Genomic DNA, 17,555 nt, shown 5'->3' with positions numbered 1-17,555 from the left:
CATTTACGATTAAAGCAGAGTTAGGACAGGGAGACTGTTCATCGCCATTACTTCGCAACTGTGCTCTCGAGTACGTGATAAGGGACTGATGCAAGGAAAATGTTAAAAACATAAGAACTGGAATAAAGAAACACCAAATAAACTTGAATTGTTTGGGATTCGCAAATGACTTAACGTTGCCAGCTAATAGCATTCAAGAAGCCAGAAAGCAAATAACAAGCCTACAAAAGTAACAAAAAATAGGACTTCAGATATCATTCGAAAATACTGAGATAATGATAGTAGATCCACCAATAATCAACCAAATAACACTATATAACAGTATAGTAAAAATAGTAAAGCAGTTTAAGTACATACAACTTGAACAAAAAACCTGCGTGGTAGGAAAGAAATAACGAAATGATAAAATCTCAAAAACTGATATGGTCTAATACAACAAAAATGTCTATCACTAAAAACTAAATTAAAACATTACATGACGGTGGCTTAACGGGAAGTAACACGCGAAAGTGAAACTCTCTTAAGAGCCATCCAGAAAAACAAAATCGACAAAATCTTAAGAATTGAGAGAGGAATAGCTACAACATGCATAAATAATGGATATCAAAAGGATGGGTACTGGCGGCTTGTGACAAATGAAGTGGTTTGAAGTGAACTGGAGCTCATTGGAGATACTATACGGAAAAAGCATTTCTTTCTTTGATAACATTATGAAGACACAAGAAACCAGATTGCCAAGTCAAACTGTAGGAAAACTTTGGAACATGAAGCAACTAGTTGGATGGATAAAGGAAATCAGGAAGGACATGAAAGAGCTAGAATTCACCATTGGCGATTTGCAAACCAAAACAGAAAATTTAAAGAAACTGAAAAACATCGAAATAAGAGTCAAACCAAAAATAGACAACCGACAAACAAATATTTTTACAGATGAGGAACGATAGAAAAATCTCAACGAATGAAGAGATACTGAGCAATTCGAAAAGAAAACCTGTTGAAGAAGACGACCAGAAAATGATTGACTGAAGTGATCGAATGAGGCAGTAGAAGCAGAAGAAGAAAAAGTAAAAACAGTATATAATGAATATATCTAAAGGTAACAGAAATGACAACATTTATTGTCTGGATGTATAACCGAGTAGCCAAAAGTTAAATGATAATAATAAAACGTTTGTCAGTTTTTGTCGGTTGTATGATTTAAACGTACCTACGTTACGGATTAATAAGTCTTTCTTCATGTTTCAGATAAGAGCTCTGACGACATAGAAAAATTTAAAGTAGGCCGACAAACCACAATCCGTTTATCATCACCTACAACAATAGTCATTTTCCCAATAATGCCACTTTTTACGGTGCTTATCACTTAGTAAAGACACAAATAAGTAAGACGTGGAGCACTGCAATCAGTGCACCACAGCCCGGTTGAGAGACGTTCCCAATAAGATCAACGTGGGTAACAGGGTACCAGTGTAGGCTACTCGAAATCATTCTGCTGTAGTTATCTCGTTTGTTTTATTGCCAACTGCTTTTTATCACCAAAACTAGCCACTCGGTCTCCCTTTTTTGCAGGGCATATCTGAACAACGACAATAAGGCATGTAGAGTAACAGTATAAGGGGGTCTCCACTACGCTTACATGGCTTCGTGAGCGCAGTTATCTGCTAATTCGTGCCACTAGTTTTCGACATATCCTGCTACCCAGCAGAATGGCACATTTTATATTTACTTTGGTGTCGCTCTGAGGATGTTGCCGAGGATGAGACTGGCAAAGCTTGATGTTTCAGTACGATATGCTACTGGTGTGTTCTCCCGCAAGTGGTAATTGCCTCTGTCTTGTCACTGTCAAACCCAGCAGCTTGTTTAAGGAAAATGCGTTAAATTACCTGTCTCGCTATGAAAGCACAAATCATTTGACGGCTTTGTTGCGGAGCATCTCTATCAGATAAGACTGGCACGCACGCGGAGTGAAGGACGTAATTGCTCGTCCCGGGAGCCGAGCGCGACGAGTTTGAGAAAATATTCCGCAATTTTCGTTTACATGTTCATTGTTAGCTTATGAGCAGGGCGGACAGAGAAATCATGGGAATATATTAAACAGGTTTTTAATTGGCCTTTAGAAAGTCTCTCTATCTTGATTGTGTGCCGTGCACGCAGGAGCCAAGTTGTCATAGCGTAAACAGCGACGGCGGTAGCGGGAATAATTTTGCGCACGCCGGTCGAAATTAGGATCATTAGCGGTACCTTCGTAATTGCTTCTGTAATTAAATCTGCAAAAACCAACTCTCGGTGGGTTTCGCAGAGTCCTTGGTTGGAGTATGCGAAACGTTGGCCAAAAATGTGTTCATAACCTTCGGAAACAAGCTTGCTTAATTTTTTTCGTTCCAACTCAGAACGTTAAGCAACGTAGATGTTGTGAAATATAGGCAATTTAAAATACAACCTATTCTTTTTACCATTTTGTGCATTTGTTCCGGTAAGACTAACAGGAAACGAAGGAAGTTACTTTCCGCAATATTTTTCAACACTGCACTTTACAAACTACTTGAAGTAAATACACAATTTTATGAATTTAATGAATGATATCGGTATGACGAGAACATATTTTTGTCACCGGACATTCCAGTGGAAGCTGCAATGTTTTTTCTAACACAATTAAGAGAAATGAACCGTAAGACTTCCTTCCGATGTTTAATGACCGTAGTTTACCATCTGAAAACTAAAAGCAGGAGTTATGGCTAAGACTAATAACGATTACACAAACCATCGAGAGTATAAAATTTACGCACATCCTCTACAGTTACTGTTCTCTGTCTGAAAATTTTACTGCCTTTTTCCTTAGATTGGCTATACACTGAATTATGTATTGTCTTTCACGTAATAAACGCACTAATACCTTACCTCCAATTACATGTGAGGTGTACTGCCAAACCTACTGTATGAGACAGCGACACATGCAACCTACGTTATTCCAAAGCAGGCTCCTGCTAGGATTAAAAACTGTTCCTGTGGAGGCGAGTGAGTGAAATATGAAACATTTCAAATAATCAAAATTATTCACATGACTGAAACGGCAAAATCCGCTAATGATGGAAAATTGCTTCAATAATAATAGCAATATTTCCTTATTCCTATGCATCATGTTCAAATATGGTGTTTTAAATCCCTAACCATTCATTCCTATTTAACAGGTACAAATCCCAGTCTGACACACAGTTGTAATCTATAAGAAACTTTCATCCCCCTTCAGGTTTTTTGTAGCTTCCTTAAAGCTCTTAGCGTAAATGCTGGAAGGGTTCCTTACAGGAGACACAGTCAGTTTCGTTCTTCATACTTCCCTCATCTGAATTTGTGGTCTGTGTCTACTGAATTGCCGGCCGAAGTGGCCGTGCGGTTCTAGGCGCTGCAGTCTGGAACCGTGAGACCGCTACGGTCGCAGGTTCGAATCCTGCCTCGGGCATGGATATGTGTGATATCCTTAGGTTAGTTAGGTTTAACTAGTTCTAAGTTCTAGGGGCCTAATGACCTCAGCAGTTGAGTCCCATAGTGCTCAGAGCCATTTGAACCATTTGTCTACTGAATTCATTGTCAATAGGACATTAAACCTTCATATTCCTTCTTCTGCCCATTGCCTTCCCCTCTGCCCATTGCCTCCCCCTCTGCCCAGTGGCTGCTGCTTCCACCTCTGGCTATTGCTTCCACCTCTCGCAAATGCTATTCATCTCTTTCCCACTAATACTGTTGTTCTTTCTTGTCCACTGCTATTTTTCTCTTGTCCACTGCTATTTTTCTCTTGTCCACTGCTATTTTTCTCTTGTCCACTGCTGCACTTTTTATCTTATTATCTTCTGTTCTTCTCTTGTCCACTTCTGCTTTTTCCGTCATTTGTTGATGCTGTTCTCTTGTTTGCTGCTGCTGTTCTTATGCCAGTTGTAGTTCACTTCTGATTTCCTTCATCCCCTTTGCATTTCAATTCTTCTGTCCCTCTTTTTCTTTTCACCTTTTCCGCTGTCCCCATTGCTGCACCCCTGTCCCCTCTCTCTCCCTCTCTTACTTTGTGTGTGTGTGTGTGTGTGTGTGTGTGTGTGTGTGTCTGTGTCTGTGTCTGTGTCTGTATCTGTGCCTGTGCGCGTGTGTGCGCGCGCTCGCAAGAGTGGTAGAAAGCGTAAAGTGTGGGAGAATCGCTCAGGGGTGTATCCGTGCGGTTGGTCTGTGGGAGCACTGGCAGTATGCGCCACGCTACGTGTCACGTGTCAGAGCAGAGCAGGTGGGCGCCGATGCCGGCGTCTCGAACACGCCCCGATGCTTCAGACTGCTCCTCATTAGCGCTGGTGCCTCGTGGCGTGGGAACACTGCGGTTAACCACGCTCTCCTCGGCCCTCATCTGCTGTCGCCATGTCCGCGGACGCTGCTGCCGTTCTGCCAGGCAGTATCTTTGTGTACTCTGAGGGATCTTGTGCTCCCAGTGTCTTGTGGTTTCGGCGGATACCATCATAGTGGATGATTCGGTCCCCTGCGAGGAGTTTTACGATGTTACGAAGAGGGTGCAAAATGTAACACACCGAGGACATACCTTCCTGATATTCTGGAGCTTGTGCTAACGCTAATCTGATTGAGGAGTTTGGCACAAGAGATTAAATGATGGTGAGCTGCATGAAATCAGTCAGAAGACTGACGATGAAAAAAATGCTAATACCTGTCAAAATTCTCCTTGCTTATTACTACCACTACGAATATTCAAGTCCATGTCCTACAGTTCATTGACTCTCTCTTCCCCCCCCCCCCTTTCCTCTCTACACACACACACACACACACACACACACACACACACACACACACAGTTTTCTTGAATGGCACAGTTCTGAATGACCTATTATCTTCAAAATTTTAGGAAATTTCCGTTGGTTTAAATGAAATTGCTTAGCTGGAGATTAACTATCTGCTGCTCGCTGGAAGATAAGCATACAGGTAAGTTCTGAAACGCCTACAATGGCGTAGGACATGAGGATAACATTAAAATAATTACGTTGTTTTTGACCCAGAAATACAGCACAGACTATAAGTTAGACGAAACCACGAATGTGTTACACGTCGATTTCTAGCATTTGCCGTCGGAAACTCGTCTATGTAGGTGGCATGTTAGCTGGGTACCTGAAATATTATCTTAACAACGCGACCACTGAATGGTTCCATTCAAAAGTAATCGCCACACGCGTTAAGACATTTATTCCGCTGGGAGACGAGACTATCAATTTCTGTTTCGTAGAATTAAGTCGGCCGCTAACGAATCAATAACCGCACCCATTCTTGCACTTCCTCGTCCGACTGAAACAGACGTCCACGCACGTCGTGCTTCAGGTCGTAAGAAATGTGAATATAACACTGCGAACCATTCGGACTGTACGGAGGATGTTGCAGTGCTTTCCAACCAAACTGCTGAGCCGTAGTCTTCGTCCGACTGGCAGTGGGGAGACGGGCGTTGTCGTGCAACATGATGATTCTGTCCGACAGCATTCCTGGGCGTTCTGACTTTATGGCGCGTCGCAGTTTCTGCAAAGTGTTTTCATTGCACTGCGCATTCATTGTGGTTCCACGATCGAGAAACCCGACTAAAAAGGGCATTTGGAATCGAAGGAAGTCGTCATGATCTTACCGGAAAATGTGTGAACAACTTTCGGTTTCCTTGGGGATGTGGGATGTTTCCACTGTTAGCTTCACCGTTTGCCATCGGGCTGTCGGAATGTTGGCGGACGAAATCATTCTGGTGCATCATATTGCCCACCTCCACACTGCCTATCGGACGGAGGCTACTCTTCAGCGATTTTGTTGGGAAACGCCGCAACTTCATCCGTGGCCAGCCTCTGTGGCCGAGCGGTTCTAGGCGCTTCAGTCCGGAACAGCGCGACTGCTACGGTCGCAGGTTCGAATCCTGCCTCGGGCATGGATGCGTGTGGTGTCCTTAGGTTAGTTCGGTATAAGTAGTACTAAGTTCTAGGGAACTGATGACCTCAGATGTTAAGTCCCATAGTGCTTAGAGCCATTTGAACCATTTGGAACGTCATCCGTACACCCCGGATATCTCACCGTGTGATTTTCACATCTTTGTCGACCTGAAGAATGACATGGGTGGATCTCGCTTTCTACAGGACGAGGAAGAGAACGAGAGGATGCTGTGTGGATCGGTCAGCGGGCAACAGCGTTCTATGAAAGAGGAAATGATTGTCTCATCTCTCAGTGAACTAAATATCTTAAAGAGAGTGGTGATTACTTTTTAAAGGAACCATTGTATGCTCCGATTGTGACAGATGCTCAGTTTTCATTTGACTGCCCCTCATACGTCTTCACTCAGACACGAAAGTAAAACAGAACAGTTTGTTTTTCCTCTCTATACACGATTTGGTGATAAAAAAAAGGTAAAACAGATTTTTATGGTGCGAGCAGCAGCAGCAAGAGCAAATCATGAGTTTCCAGGTGTGGTGGACTTGTGTGACAGTCCAGAGGAAGAGCCAGGGAGCGGAGGAATAACAGTAGTGAGTGGGTCGTGCTGCTGGGATGGACAGGTGGAGCAGCACCTTGCGCTGGCAGGTGCGTCCGCGGAGAGCAAGGTGCACGCCGAGCCCGCGGCGCCGGCCGCAGCACCTGTAGCCGAAACTGCCTGGTCGCTGGAACAACGTCTTCTGAGGCCGCAGACTGTTCCACGTGTCTCATTGTGCCCCACACGTGACTGTTTGCACGTTCTGACCAAGATGCGATGATATCGAGTATCTTCGCAGCTGCCGGCCGGAGTGGCCGAGCGGTTCTAGGAGCTTCAGTCTGGACCTGCGCGACCACTGCGGTCGTAGGTTCGAATCCTGCCTCGGGCATGGATGCGTGTGATGTCCTTAGGTTAGTTCGGTTCAAGTAGTACTAAGTTCTAGGGAACTGATGACCTCAGATGTTAAGTCCCATAGTGCTCAGAGCCATTTGAACAATTTTTTTCTTCGCAGCTATGTCACTGGCTCGAGGAATATTTGAATAACAGAACCCAGTTCGACGGGTTTATACGACGTTATTTAAAGGGGCTACACAAAAATATGAAAAATGATATCGAATATCTTCGCAGCTATGTCACTAGCTCGACGAATACAGGGTGATCAAAAAGTCAGTATAAATTTGAAAACTTAATAAACGACGGAATAATGTAGATAGAGAGATAAAAATTGACACACATGTTTGGAATGACATGGGGTTTTATTAGAACGAAAACAAAACAAAGTTCACAAAATGTCCGACAGATGGCGCGTGAAAGATCTCTTGCGCGCGTCGTTCGGTGATGATCATGTGCTCAGCCGCCACTTTCGTCATGCTTGGCCTCCCATGTCCCCAGACCTCAGTCCGTGCAGTTATTGGGTTTGGGGTTACCTGAAGTCGCAAGTGTATCGTGATCGACCGACTTCTCTATGGATGCTGAAAGACAACAGCCGACGGCAATACTTCACCATAACTCCGGACATGCTCTACAGTGCTGTTCACAACAATATTCCTCGACTACAGCTATTGTTGAGGAATGATGGCGGACATATTGAGCATTTTCTGTAGAGATCATCATCTTTGTCTTACTTTGTTATGCTAATTATTGCTATTCTGATCAGCTGAAGCGCCATCTGTCGGACATTTTTTGAACTTTCATATTTTTTGGTTTTAATAAAACCCCATGTCGTTCCAAGCATAGGTGTCAATTTGTACCTCTCTATCTACATTATTGCGTGATTTATTCAGTTTTCAAATTTATAATGACTTTTTGATCACCCGGTATTTGAATAACAGAACCCGGTTGGACGGGTTTATACGAGATCATTTGAAAGGGCTACACAAAAATATGGAAACATAGCGAGAAATGCATGTTTGAAGGCAAATGCAGATGCTATCCAAGCCTGCAGGTTGCACTGTTGTATTCGAAAACGAACCGCACCTGTGCAATGTCTTCGATACTTTGCAGGTATCAGTCGCGGTCAGAAGAGAATTACGTCGGAGCTAAGTGGTTCGAACGTGGCCATATTATGGGTCCTCGTATGGTGGGTGCTTCGGTAACGAGGGGAGCCGAGTGTTTGGTGTTTCAAGAGGCTCCGAATTGAAGATTTATTGCGCATACTGGGAAAGCGGAGAAACGTCACCGCTAAGTCACGACGCCGATGTAAGTGTGTGTTGAGTGATCGCGACGTATGTTCATTGAAGAAGTTTGTCACGAAAATTAAGAGGACAACAGCTGTAAAAGTCACTGTAGAACGGAGTATCGCACTCACGGACCCTGTCAGCACCAAAACAGCACGAAGAACCCTCCTTAAACACGGAATTTGCAGGGCGATTTGGAATTCCAAAACTACTCATCACCGATGCAAATTCCCGTAAAACGTGGTGTCGAAGCCATGAAACGTGGGTTATGGAGCAATGGAAGCATGTCATTTGGTTGAATGACTCTTGTTTCAGACTGTTTTCAACTTCCAGTCGAATTTACGTCACAGGAGTGAAACTTGGCGGAGGTTGGGTGGTGATTTGGGCAGCCACACTATGGCATTCCACTGGCCCCATGCTTTCTCTGCAAAATTGCATTACTCGCAAAGATTATGTGACCATTTTAGCTGATCAGGTCAATTCCGTGGTAGATTGTTAGTTACGAAATGGTGAAGCTGTGTTTAATGATGAGAGGGCCCGTGTTCGCATATCTCACATCGTCCGGGAGTGGTTTTGTGTAGACGAGGATAAACTGTCGCTTCTCCTTTGGCCACCAGTCACCAGGTCTCATTATTATCTGGCCTTTGAGATGTACTTTGGAGAAGAGGGCGCATTGTCGCTATCCAGCTTCATCACCATTACCTGGACTTGCCACCATTTTACAGGAAGAATGGTATAACATTACGTTGGAAACTATATACCATCTGTATTTATCCATGTCGAGACAGCTGGAAGCTAGGGACTGGTGACCTTAGCAGTTAAGTCCCATAAGATTTCACACACATGTGAACATGTGAACAACTGGAAGCAGTTTTGAATGCAAACTGATCTAAGCGTGTAAATGCTTTTTTCAGCTCCCGTAAGTAAGCGCCTTAACTTTCGTCCATTCTTTCTTTTGGGTCGAACAACATAGAGTTAGGAAGCGTACCTGCAGGGCACTTCTCATGCCAAGTATATTTCTGTAATTAGAACTCATCACTCCTCCGCTAATTCGTTCCTCGTTTATTTTGAGACTTCAGATAAGAGCAAGGATGTTCGGGTTTACTGCTCCCTGGACGTCGTGACCACGGCCGGAGTACTAGCTCACCTACAAAGGATGAAGAGAGCTTTGGCCGTGGCTCCACAGAAGAAATCTTCTTAGTAATCGAATGAACTACTTCCGGGAAGTCTCGCAAAGGGCACATTGATTTCATTGCCTCTAACGCTAGGTTTTTTTTTTAATAACTTCTCCTCTGTCATCAAGACACTCAGTGCTCTCCGTTTTAGCCATTCGATAATCGAAGAGCGTTCGAGGAACCCGCTTGACAGTCGGACACACTGACGACCCGGGCAGGGAAGATCACATTCCTTACTATAAGCATTTTTTATATTTGCAGTAATGCGTGTACTGGTGTAATACCGAAAGCAAGAGCGTACGTTGTACGTTCAGCTCTATGGGCCGTGAGAGCTGTAATTATAGCGCACAGTCGTACAGTTTTCGAAAGAGATGGCGCGGTTATTGGGAGATCGAACTCATATTCGAAAAGAATGGGATCCATATTGTTGCTGTGCGTTTTTCTAAATCACTCTAAGTGAACGTAGGACTGTTGTTTTGAGGCAAACACATTGTTTCCAGTGTGACCTAATACTGAAAGACCGTCAACGCTAAACTGTCTTCCAGCATGTATCAGGTTTATTGCACAGTCTTGGCTTCAGTATTTAAAAGATTTTGTGATGGGTCGCGTTTCTTAATAATCCACCTTCAAAACTTTTGTACAGTACTTAATTCTGCGAAAGGTCGGTCTGCTTATGTTGACTGACATCTTCGTGTACAGCTTCTTGCTGAGGAAAGCGACAACGGATCAAGACTGCTTAATATACTTGATGGGTACAATTTAGAAATTGATTGCTTTTTTTCTCGAGTAGGTGGTTGATTGGCTTTATTGTTCTCCTTCTTCTATCCTGATGTAAGCGCGTTAAATGGATCGAAGCAGGTTACTCAAACTAAGCAAGTAAGTCCATGTTGCACACAGGATATTAGGTAGAACATATTAATGTGTTTTCAGGATCGATTTCTTGTTCTATCAATTTCTCGGTTACCAACTAGTCACAGTCCCCAGATATTGATTCGTTGTAACTGAACTCCCCCTACTTGAGCCACTACACACGGAATCCTATTTACTGTACAGATCCCCAATTTTACAGGACTGATGTTCAGACTGTGCACTGGAGGATTTGCGTTGTTAGCAGGGTTAGGTTTAAGTAGTTTTAAGTTCTAGGGGACTGATGACCGTAGATGTTAAGTCCCATAGTGCTCAGAGCCATTTGAACCATTTTTAGCAGGGTTAGCGTCATTACTTCCGTTAGGCGCCGGTACCGTAACGGTGATGTAACGTTGAAGCACAAGCATCAGTGCATGTTACATTTTCAGTCAGTCAACATCGGTTTGGACACGGTGAGCAGGGCGTCACTCGCAAAGCTGTTTTTCAAAACGACAGCAATAATGCTGCTGACAGTCGTGAGTATCAAAGCACTGAGTGGATACGGAGAGGTCCTCATTCAAACCGGGGTTCAAGATCGTGACTCGAAATTTATAATTAACTAGCGATTTGGGAACCGCTCCTGGGAGAGGCCGACGGCCAACTGAGCCACTAATTGTACAGGGTGATTAAAAAAGAATACCACAACTTCAAAAATGTGTATTTAATGAAAGAAACATAATATAACCTTCTGTTATACATCATTACAAAGAGTATTTAAAAAGGTTATTTTTCACTCAAAAACAAGTTCAGAGATGTTCAATATGGCCCCCTCCAGACACACGAGCAATATCAACCCGATACTCCAACTCGTTCCACACTCTCTGTAGCATATCAGGCGTAACAGTTTGGATAGCTGCTGTTATTTCTCGTTTCAAATCATCAATGGTGGCTGGGAGAGGTCGCCGAAAAAACCATATCCTTAACATACCCCCCATAAGAAAAAATCGCAGGGGGTAAGATCAGGGCTTCTTGGAGGCCAGTGATGAAGTGCTCTGTCACGGGCTGCCTGGCGGCCGATCCATCGCCTCGGGTAGTTGACGTTCAGGTAGTTACGGACAGAAAAGTGCCAATGTGGTGGCGCTCCATCCTGCTGAAATATGAATTGTTGTGCTTCTTGTTCGAGCTGAGGGAACAGCCAATTCTCTAACATCTCCAGATACTGTAGTCCAGTTACAGTAGCACCTTCGAAGAAAAAGGGACCAAAAACGTTATTGGCTGAAATGGCACAGAAAACGTTCACCTTAGGCGAGTCACGTTCATACCGAGTTGTTTCCCGCGGATTCTCAGTGCCCCATATACAGACATTGTGACGGTTGACTTTCCCATTAGTGTGGAAAGTTGCTTCATCACTAAACACAATCTTTGAAACGAAAGATTCATCTGTTTCCATTTGAGCAATGATAAAATCACAGAAATCGATTCTTTTAATCTTATCAGCTGCAGACAGTGCTTGAACCAATTTCAGACGATAAGGTTTCATAACTAACCTTTTTCGTAGGACTCTCCATACAGTTGATTGTGGAATTTGCAGCTCTCTGCTAGCTCTGCGAGTCGATTTTCCTGGGCTGCGAACTAATGCTTGCTGGATGCGTGCTACATTTTCATCACCCGTTCTCGGCCGTCCAGAACTTTTCCCTTTGCACAAACACCCATTCTCTGTAAACTGTTTATACCAACGTTTAATACACCACCTATCAGGAGGTTTAACACCATACTTCGTTCGAAATGCACGCTGAACAACTGTTGTCGATTCACTTCTGTCGTACTCAATAACACAAAAAGCTTTCTGTTGAGCGGTCGCCATTTTAGCATCAACTGACGCTGACGCCTAGTCAACAGCGCCTCAAGCGATCAAATGTACAACTAAATGAAACTTTATAGCTCCCTTAATTCGCCGACAGATAGTGCTTAGCTCTGCCTTTTGTCGTTGCAGAGTTTTAAATTCCTAAAGTTGTGGTATTCTTTTTGAATCACCCTGTATAAGCAGTTACTGTTGACGTGACTGAGAATGCTAGACACAATGCGTAATCTTTAAGCAGTGAACGAGCATGTCAACAAATCTGAACGATCCATGATCCACCGTTGGAACAGTGCCACGAGCAACAGTCACATGGCATCTGTGCAAACTTCAAATTACTTCCCATCTCAGATGGTCGTTACATTGAACAACGTTTGTACCCCGGTACGTCAACGTGGTAGGCAATTAATTAATGTTATCGTCTGATGTAGAAATTAAAATGTCTTCGATGATTTATTCTTATTTCTCTGATGCTGGTCCTTACAGATGTTCCCACCCCTTTCAAGTAACGAAAGTTTAGTTGTAACCACACTAATTTCATAATGCACATCTTGTGGTACGTCATGAACTTAACTTCTAAAGTATTTGTCAGCCAGAACGGTATTAGGCCCAATAGTCCGTCAGCAGTAGCATGTACTGTACAAATCTACACCAAATTTACTGTCTGTTAAGTTCAGAGTCTTGATTACAGTTAAAAATTCACATCTCTACCGAACACATTGTCGTATGGACATATCATAAATGTGAAATGGTAAACGGCCACACGTTCTTGATGAGGATGTTGTTTTCAAGTACACACAAGCTGCGGAGCGCCCAACATAAAATATTTTAGTATGGTGCAGTAAACATTGTGGCTTACGCATTTTGTTCTAGTGTGTAAAACTGTGAGTGGTGGTGGAAGACAGTGGATCGTATTTGTATTTCATATTTTACATCTTGGAACGTAATTTCAAACATTTTAGTCACATTTGTCTCGAATTAAGTTACAAGACCGCTTATACCTTAATGTCGAGCACCCTACAAGTACCGGGTGGTTATAATTAAAGTGCAGGCACTCACAAAGGTCCAGTCTGGGCTGCAATTGTCGTATGAAAGCGGAAGTAGGTTGATATTCTAATGCGTTAAAGCAAAACCGATACACGCTCAAAAAATATTTACAATTTTAGTGACGAGGTATAAATCTAGCGTTGTGAATGCTAGACAGAAGTATAGAAATGATGCCATTTGTGATGGATTGCGAATGGGACGTGGCCAGCAAAGGTCAATTGCGTGAGAAAAGTATAACGTTGATTTTATTATTAACTGCCACTTACACAACTGGTTCAATAAGAGTACCGGAAACGTCGTCGAGATGCCGTACAGCGGCAGATTTGCACCTGGTGGCCAAATTTTTTTTTTCCTGCCTGAATCCGTTCCTCATTGACGTTTTAGCATGTTCCAAGCTTCGGTACCATACGATAATTACAGCCCACACCCTGAGTAGCTGCACTTTATTTGTAACCACCAGGTGGATAACATCGCTCTACGAGACGGCAGCGTTTGTTCATTATATAGTGATCAGGGTTTCCAGAGACATCACGTCTTCAAGTATGATATTAACTTGTGCAGTAATAGCAGCGCTGTTGTGTGCTCAATCGAGCGAGCGCGAAGCCTGCCAGCCGGCCTGAGTTATGCCTTCCGTTGCAGCAGCTGCGGCGCGCATGGGGACGTCGCAGGTGTGCCGGCCGCACTTCCACACGCCGCTGCACCCTTGGCTGTCGGACACGAGTAAGCCGGCCTGGTGCAGCCCGTTCGCAGCGCCTGCGGGGGCCGGCGTCGGCGTCGACGAGAAGCCTCTGTCCCCCGCGCCGGTGGTGGGTGGAGGCGCGGGGGCGGCGGCTGGAGGTGGCGGGGGCGTGGCGGGAGCGGGGGCCGGTGCTGCGGCGGCGGCCGCTGCGGCGGCGGCGCACGCGCCGCACCACCTGTTCAGCTTCCCGCCGACGCCACCCAAGGACGCCACCCCCGACTCGGTGACGGCCGCGTCGTCGACGGCCGCATCCGCCGTCTCGGAGTACCAGCACGCAGCCGCCGCCGTGGCGCACGCCGCCGCCATGGGCGTCGCCTTCATGCAGCAGCAGCAGCACCAGCAGCAACAACAGCAGCAACAGCAGCAGCAACAACAGCAGCAGCAGCAAGAAGACGGCAGCGTGGTCGGCTACGGCGGCGCGGGGTCCGGCGCGCTCGACGTCAAACCGGGCCTCAACATGCTCAACTCGCTCGGGGCCGGCGGGGGCGGAGGCGGTGGCGGCGCCGGCGGCGCCAACTGCGCGGGCGGCAACGGCGCGGCGGCCGCGGCGGCGGCGGCAGCGGCGGCGGCGGTCAAGCAGCGGGAAGGTATGGCGGCCGTCGCGACGTCGTCCTCCTCCTCGTACTCGACGTCCCCAGGGCCCGGCAGCGCCGGCATGCCGACCGCCAACCACGTGTCCACTGTCGGCGAGTACCCCTACCCGCACCCCCACCACGACATGGGGTACGCGGCGCACCACCACCACCACCACCACCCCCTGAACCACCACCACCACCATCACCACCACGCGAGTACGGCGGCGGCGGCGGCCATGTTCAGCGCCAAGGCCCTGGCGTCGACGGGCCACGCGCACGCCCACGGCCACGGGCACGGCCACGGCCACGGGCACCCGGGCGCCACGCACGCGCACGCGGCGCAGAACGCCGCCTCGGCCAATGCCAAAGCGTCGCGGACGAAATCGCGGTCCAGCGCCGGTAAGCCCGCTCCGCCTGCCTCTGCTCTCCTCTGCCCACGCCTCTCTGCGACTCTCCTTTCTCTCCGCTCTTCGGGAGAAAGCTAACACGTTTGTCTTCCACTGACATGCCTCCACTAACCGCACTTAACAAAAGCAGACATACGGCGGCCCTCCTCATGCCAGTCTCGTCTGTTCAGTTCTCTTCCTGTCGCACTTTCCAGTCATGTCGGCTCGCCACCTCATTGTCCTCGAAGCCTTTCGTGGCAGTATCCTTGTAAGAAAAGACTGCATTCTAGCCACGCCAGTGACGAACGAAAACATATAGTATTTGTAACTTCAATTACTCTTACTCGCCGTGCTAGCCAGTAGTAGTTAGACAATTGGTTTCTGTTGACCCACAGCCATCTTCACTGTAATTTGTATCTCGGACATCAGACAGTGTCATCCACCATGAAACCGTTACTAAGAGTAACTTGGCAAGAAATGTATTTGTAGTGTTTAAATCCTAACAGCCGTCCGACGCATTTTCTCTGTTTCGACAGACATTTTTTATTTCGTTCTTGCAGTATTTGGCTTGAGTCAGCCCTAAGAAACACCGCTCATCAGGCTTGTCACGCGACGCCCGCTGTTGACGGAAAGCGTCGGTTTGTTTCCTCTTGTAAACAAAATTAATTTTGAAGCGTAATTTTACGGTTTCATTAGATAGAGCGGTCCTTAATTAACCTATTGCGATGTTTGTTTTATCAATATGTATACCGATAGGCACAGTAGGATAGGAAGAATAACCAGTACTCCAGCACCGACAACACCACCCCGGGATTTTCTTTCTTGTAAGATACATGATTTAATTAAATTTTTCACTGGGATACATTTTAGCCAGAGGCCGTAATTTTCGAATTATTCAAGAAAAACACACAAAAGTGGCCTTAAAACGCGTTTTTCTTGAATAACTCGAAAATTGTGGCCTCCAGCGAAAACATATTCCAGTAAAAAATTCGACTACATTAAAATTGCTGCAAAAAGTCCTGTACACTCTTTCTGTAGGACTACTGAATTGGGCGTAGTGATGAGGGAATATGAAAATCTTGTGCGTGTTTTAGGAAGATGTGTAATATCCATAGATAGGGGCAGATGTATCACGCTATATTATCTTACATAATTGTAAAATACATATGGCCATTTGAAACACTGTGGCGTAAATAAAAATTTTCCGTTACAAACAACAGTAATTTATGATTCTGTCCGAAAAAGAGTATTTCATTCTCCTTGCGTTACCTTTGGTGTCAAATGCCGCACGAAGTTTCTGTCCCGTTGCTACAGTTACGAAGTCTTCACAACGTAAGTCACGTCATCCTTCCCACAGTATGTGAAATACCTTCTGGTTGCCACGAGCTTTGTAATTCGGAGGTATAACGTAATTTGCACGTGAACAAAAAACCGAAGTCATTCCAGAGTCCCCTCAATTGTAACGCTCCCACATTTTCTAGCATGTTTAAAAATCAGAAATTCAAGGCAGAACGCATATCAGAAAAAAAATTTAGAAGCCGTTCATTATGAGCTGACAGTACACACATTCAATGATTTTTTTTTTCAGTGAATATGTGGTCAAGCTCTTCACCCAGTCTTGTTTCCAAAACACGACAATCCTTTTTTTGATAGTCGCGTACTACATTTTCACGTATTCTCAATATTATGAATGGCTCGAAGAGGTGGAAACTTCATCTCTCTTCAACGCCTTGTGAAGATGAATTATTGGCAGTCACTCTTGTGCTATGAACAGACATCCTAGGGATTTGCAATCGCAGATTATCGAGTGTCTTTGCGCCACAAGCACGACATGGCTGGAGCTCACCTGTTTGTTCGCACCTTGCACTGTTTGTCTGTGTGTCGCCTGCGTTTCATTTTATCACTAACTTTTCCCTAACCCATCTACGTGTTTATGATCTATAATAAAGAGGTTATGGGTTTGCTTTTCTATGGGATGCTTTGATGGTGGCGGTTTTTATTTTGTCATTTAAGCAGCTTTATTTTGTGTTATGCATTTGTTTTATTCTATTTTGCGGTGTCCTCATCAGTACTTCAAGAAACATGACATCAAAAGTTTTGTATCCACTTTTTCAGAAATAGGACCATTATAATACCAGACAAAAATATCTAATTCGTTTTATTACAGTCGCTGGGTCTGGTTATTAGTATATAACTATGCTTTAGTTGTTCGATTTGGAGAAACGCAGCCAATGAGAATAATACCGTGTTACTCTGCTGATTACTACGGAATATGGTTATTGAATAACATGGCTGCTGGGTTGCTGTTACAAAGTATAATGTTTCAAGTATAGGCTGTCGAAAGAATGCAATTACAATACCGAGAAGAATGATGCTCATAAAGCCGGGTACTGGAATTTGATGAGTTGTTCTGTAGAAGGACAAACTGATTACTTCGCTTTGTTGTGGAATGAAAAATAATCAAAAATACCTTAAATGGCCATTTTAATGCAGATTATTGTTAACTTAGGCAGTTTCGTTTCAATAACTTTATCCGAGATATACATTACTTATCAATTAACATTTGATTATCAGATGCTAAGATAGGGAAGGAATTCGTGGAGGGGTGCATCAAACCATGACCCCATGACCGGTGGCCAAAAAAAGATACAGGAACAATGAGTGGGAACAGAGTGTAATAAACACCACCTCCTATTGTTTGGCCGCCAAGTTTAAAAGGTAGAATATTGAGTGCAGGAAAACTCCTAGATTAATGAGTTTGGAAAAATGAATAGCTAAATA

The 17,555-nt window shown here is 44.8% G+C and overlaps 1 protein-coding gene across 1 annotated transcript in view; it reads left to right on the top strand.

Annotated features, from left to right (window-relative positions):
* Positions 1-17,555, top strand: part of LOC126485041 (endothelial transcription factor GATA-2-like) — a gene marked incomplete at its 3' end in the record, with an annotated part of 640,253 nt that overhangs the window by 210,264 nt on the left and 412,434 nt on the right. The window contains exon 2 of the mRNA XM_050108680.1: positions 13,714-14,787. Coding sequence (XP_049964637.1) covers positions 13,714-14,787 — 1,074 coding nt within the window. The remainder of the gene's footprint in view (positions 1-13,713; positions 14,788-17,555) is intronic.

This window comes from Schistocerca serialis, chromosome 1 (genome assembly GCF_023864345.2).
Source record: "Schistocerca serialis cubense isolate TAMUIC-IGC-003099 chromosome 1, iqSchSeri2.2, whole genome shotgun sequence".
Classification (NCBI taxonomy): Eukaryota; Metazoa; Arthropoda; class Insecta; order Orthoptera; family Acrididae; genus Schistocerca; species Schistocerca serialis.
This window is presented reverse-complemented; position numbering and strand designations above follow the sequence as displayed.